At 39.3% G+C, this 5,000-nt stretch overlaps 2 protein-coding genes across 3 annotated transcripts in view; both read left to right on the forward strand.

Annotated features, from left to right (window-relative positions):
* LOC116041116 (protein Smaug homolog 2) overlaps window positions 1-3,285 on the forward strand; it is a 13,896-nt gene extending 10,611 nt beyond the window's left edge. For both annotated transcript variants that reach the window (XM_031286974.2, XM_031286975.2), the window contains exons 12-13: window positions 571-654; window positions 2,363-3,285. In XM_031286974.2, coding sequence (XP_031142834.1) covers window positions 571-654; window positions 2,363-2,391 — 113 coding nt within the window. In that variant the 3' untranslated portion in view covers window positions 2,392-3,285. The remainder of the gene's footprint in view (window positions 1-570; window positions 655-2,362) is intronic.
* A 26-nt stretch (window positions 3,286-3,311) lies between these two features.
* LOC116041117 (suppressor of cytokine signaling 5-like) overlaps window positions 3,312-5,000 on the forward strand; it is an 8,910-nt gene continuing 7,221 nt past the window's right edge. Inside the window, exon 1 of the mRNA XM_036001157.1 lies at window positions 3,312-5,000. This exon is cut by the window's right edge and continues 588 nt beyond it. The gene's annotated coding sequence lies outside the window, so the exon portion shown is untranslated.

A 5,000-nucleotide genomic window follows, 5' to 3' on the forward strand; every position in this document is an offset into this window, starting at 1 on the left:
ATGGACTGCATTGTAAATCTGTGTGTGCTCACACAACTATTGTCACTTTAATAGGTCAAAGTTGAATCAGTAAGTTACTGAGAACTAACAGACATTGACAACAGATATTTGGGGTAATAAAGTAAAATTCACCAATGTTTTCACTCCCAGTTAATTGGTTGAAATAACTTGGTTATACTGGTAACTAACTGTACAAGCTATGTATAACCGTTGCCTGTAGTTTTTACAGTGTGTCAGCACTGTTGGCCTCAGTTGGTCCTTTATTTATTTATTTATTTATTTATTTATTTATATATACTATTATTAACATAACAGTTATTCTTCAGCTCACAAAAACTGGGTATTTTCCCCTTAAACCTGATAAAGCATAGTTGTGTCCTGATAATGGAAACTGTTCTTTTCCAAGTAAAATAAGCAAATTAATCCTCTTTGGATATCCTCTATTTAGAGAAAATACACACCTGCTTTTGAAAATGTATACTTTTATAATTGACTTTATGGCAAACTTGACAGTCGTATAAATCCTCAACCTCCTTATGGACTGAGACTGTTTTTACTCATTTTTCTCAGAATGCCAAGTTCCAGGCGCTGACCTGGAGATCAACCCCACGCTGGAGTCACTGTGCCTCAGTATGACAGAGCATGCCTTAGGGGGTAAGTGTCCTTAGCAGCCCAGTACTAAATAGGCCACTGGCTGGCAAACCTCGCACTAAACTACTAACTAGGCAACAACACCTTATTATGTGTTAAAACTAGGCCATGTGAGAAAGGATTTAATGTGTCCATTAAGGCAATACATAGCAAGCAATGCATATCATTTCTTCACACACAACTTCTCCTATGCAAACAGAGATGAAAAAGTCTTTTGACTTTTAGAATTCATATTTAATTAGTTATATTTGTGTATTCATTTTTAATAACTATATATATAAATATTTAAATTATACAATATCATTAGTCAAGTCACAGTCGGGGGTCCTCTTGCGGAAAGGGAGGAAGACACAGACTTACCTCTTTGCATCATATGGTGTACTTGAATGACAAAATTTGCATCGTGTCAAACAAGTTTAAAGGACAGCAGCTCTGTATTATTTTCCTGTGTCCCAACTCCCGAGTATTCTGGGCCTGACGTAAAAAAAAGGTATCCTCGTTGCGTGACATTTTTTGAGTTGGATGGAATTCAGTAGCCTGGTCCTACCAGACTCTGGTACATTTCATTTGTACAGAGAGTCTGGCCTCTCTCCATTGACAAGTGTTAACTTCCTTGAAGGCAGGTACTTTGTTGAAGTTTAAAATGATTGGATCTGCCCAGAGCCACTCTGGATCTGCCATAACCAATCGCTAACGTTTGGTCGTGACGTATGTCAACAAGAAGGGAGACCGATAACAACTTTCAGCTTATATTTAGCATTAGCATCGCTAGCGTTAGCCTTAGCCAACTCCTTCACCACTAACGGAGCGAGCTGGAAAATCAAACTTTTCCCGAACCCTGTGGAGAGGATGGCCACAACATCATGGCCACCAACACAACTCAGCAAAGATTGTTCTTGCTCGGGCTTTAACTTCTGGATATTCGGCAGCGTTGCCACAACGGACCGAATGGCTTCGCTCGCTTCTTTCTACTAGCGCACGGCCTCAACGTCATCGTTCTCAGCCACTCCCTCCGTTCGCTGGAAGTACGTAGGAGGGCGGAGCCAGGCTAGGAATTCAGGGCATTTCAAATTATTCTCCTTCCTTTCTCAGATACAGATAAGGTTACTGATATATATTTATGTGTTTACAGTCTGAAAGTATGTTTAACACTGTGTTTAGCCTAGTTTGGCTTACTTTCTTGATGTCTAAGATCAAATAGTAGGGACATACACACTGGAATCTATCCACAGATTGCTGTTGGAATTAAATGAGATGTTATAATTTCAATGTTTCACTATTTACACCATTCACTATTTCCTTATTACCAAAGAAATGACATCAAACACCCTTTTGTTTACATAAACAGCCATGGCGAAATGCATATTTTGGAGACAATATCTCCAAGTAACTGTTAGGTTATTGTATGTACTTTCATTTAGCAGTGAAGTGTATTTTCCCAACGTGGGAAGGAGCTCCTATTTATGCAGAAACATATCTAATAAAGATAGATATGCTAAGTTAAATGGCTGACACACCATACAAATGCATGAAATGATTGCAACAAATTCATGGACACAAAAGGCATCAATAACTTGTTCTGCCCCTTGGAGAAAAGGGAGTAGAATTGTTGAACAGTGAACCCTTTAAGGATGAAACATAAATGGTGCAGTATATTTTATGATTGTAAATGTCTTGAAACATTTTTTTTTTTTTCCAATCTCCTCCTCAGATGGAACAGACCGGACGTCAACAATATGAAAAGAACAAAGGAAAAATACACTTCAGTTGAGGCCTGTTCAACTCCTCTTCACCCAGCACAAAGATATACGTATGCTTAAGAAAACCAGGCAAAGCAGTCACTACAAAATGACAAAAAAACTGTGTATATGTTCTCTAATATTTTTGTACTTTATTATATACAACTAAGTTTATTAAAAATGGAATACAGATGATTATTATATTGCAGGACAGAGAAAAAGAAAAGGCAAACTGCTCCATGTCACCTGCGGGACTGTGACATGAGGCATGTGCAGAGGCTCAGTTTGCCGTGGTCTGAGAGAAAAACGGTGGATTGGTGCTGTCTTAAAGGGGTTCTGCCCTACAAGTTACTCTTCTTTTCCTCCTGCCTTTGGAGCAAGGCTTCTTTCCAGAACACACTAACAGCCGCAGCCCCTGCAACACATAATGTGTAGATTCAGAAAATGTCCACCCAAAAGTGAGGCACTTTTATTAAATGATCTCTGATATTAGCCACTAAACTGTAATTGGCCCTAGGATGCACTCGCTGAGGTTCCACTTGTAGACAGGTATTGGTAAACTGACACCAATACACTTCCTAGCCAACCTAATTGTTCTATAACCAGTGCTAGTGAGGGCTTGTGTTGGTTGAAAGTTTGAAAGCTTTCCTTGGTTCTTTTTATCCACAGTAGAGGACATGTTTTTGTGGCAAAGGGTAGGACCAAAAGGATTGAGGAAAAGCTTGTAACAAACCACAGCCATTCCCTTTTGTCTTGGTTGCTGTCCCTGAACACATCAACGCAGAAGTGACTGTCCTCTAAACGTCTACAAAGCCAAAGAGAAGGGTTGTGCGATTTGAGATGGATGTTTGTAGTGAAATGCAGCAGAATGGTATAGTCTTTTTTTTTTTTTTTTTTTTTTTTTATATATATATATATATAAAAGAACAGCAGACCGAATAATTTATGCCAGCTACAATTTGTCCCTGTTATTTTATGTCCTACTACATAAATGATGATGAATCTCATTTTGTGCCAAGGAATCCCCAGAGGGGTGAATAAGGGCTGGTGAGGTTTTTACTGTGCTAGAGCTGATTTGATATTGAATTGATAAAAGCGAGGAGGGTAGAGTGTTTTCAATTTACACTTTAATGCCGGGTGAGAAAGCTAAATGAAAGCCATCTCAACCCTCTGGCCTCCTTATGATTGGCTCTGGAAAATGAAGCTTGATCTTGTAATAAATGCTCGGGGAGCGCAGCGCCTCACCCTCGCGGTGCCCTCATCCTCAAACGGCCAACGTGATGATTTGATGAATCATACTTTTCAAGGTGCTTGACGATGTCCATATTTTCTGTTTGTGTCTCAGTGTGTTTCAGTCTCAGAACCCTAACATTATCATGTGGTATCAGTGTTGAATCAAAAAAAAAAAAAACCTGTCTTATACAGCCTCTGTCTTTGAATGTGGCAGAGCGGAGGTGCATGTATGTGTAATATGGTCTTAACCTTTGGATCACTTTTGGTTGCATCATAAGGCAGGGATAACCATTCACGTTTTATTTCAGCAGAGCCATAGGAGGTCTGTCTAGTAAAGATGGTTATTTACAGATATCTTTTCCAATTGTATTTTTTACTCTCCCTTGATATTGATAACTTATGCTTATTTTCTATAATCGCATGTTTTGCCACACTAATACAGCACTGTTGTAGATAGAGGACATGGTGGTTGATGGTGTCCAGAGTCACCAACAGCTAGAGAGCAGAAATCGTGCAACTCATGTATGTTTATACCACCTAAATGTCACTGTTTACATCTCTCTTGAATAATGCCCAATTCATCGTACGTGATGTCATGAATACTCCATTGTCTCACTATGTAACGCATTAAAGAACTGAAGCCTTCTCGCACATGAGCTGGCTGGGTAGAGCCTGAAAACAAAAGCCGTCTACCCCCGAAACCATGGACTCCGTGTGAGTCTCGGTAGGCTTTTTCAAGTGATAACTGTATGAGACATGTAATGCCTGTTTTTCTAGTTATGCGGTGATGAGAGTATAGCTTTCCTGGCTTTGTGTTTGAACCGTTAGCTGTCATGTCCTGATAAACTGTTCATGTGGTGCCTGAAATGCACAGCTCCAGCATCTTCAATATGTTGATTTAATGGTCTTCAGTAGTATTCTAGTCATGGATTTCTTCAGAGCAGGCTCTTGGATAGATCTGACTTACTAAAAGCATCACACTCATGCCCACAAAGGACTTCTGTGAGTTAACAATGCTGACAACTTTAAGACTCGGCTATCTTTTTTTTTTAAACTATTCACTATACTGTATATCAATGTGTTATGTTACAAATGGCTCAGATTATCCTTTTCATAGCCTCTGTAGCTTTGGACAGACTACATATTAATGCGAATGGACATAGAGGTACAGTGCATCAGATTTCTACAAGTGTCTGTGCATAATGAAGATGCAGCAGGGGATGACAATGCTTATCTGAGCCACAAATGATGTGATTATGAGTAAACAGAACACTAATAACAGGCCAAGGAATATGTTTACTCCATGTTTACATTCCAGTGATGCATGAAATGAGTTGGGAAATGCACTTCACATGTTAAGCCTGGTGTATTTTCACC

The sequence above is a fragment of the Sander lucioperca genome, chromosome 5, assembly GCF_008315115.2.
Source record: "Sander lucioperca isolate FBNREF2018 chromosome 5, SLUC_FBN_1.2, whole genome shotgun sequence".
Taxonomy (NCBI): domain Eukaryota; kingdom Metazoa; phylum Chordata; class Actinopteri; order Perciformes; family Percidae; genus Sander; species Sander lucioperca.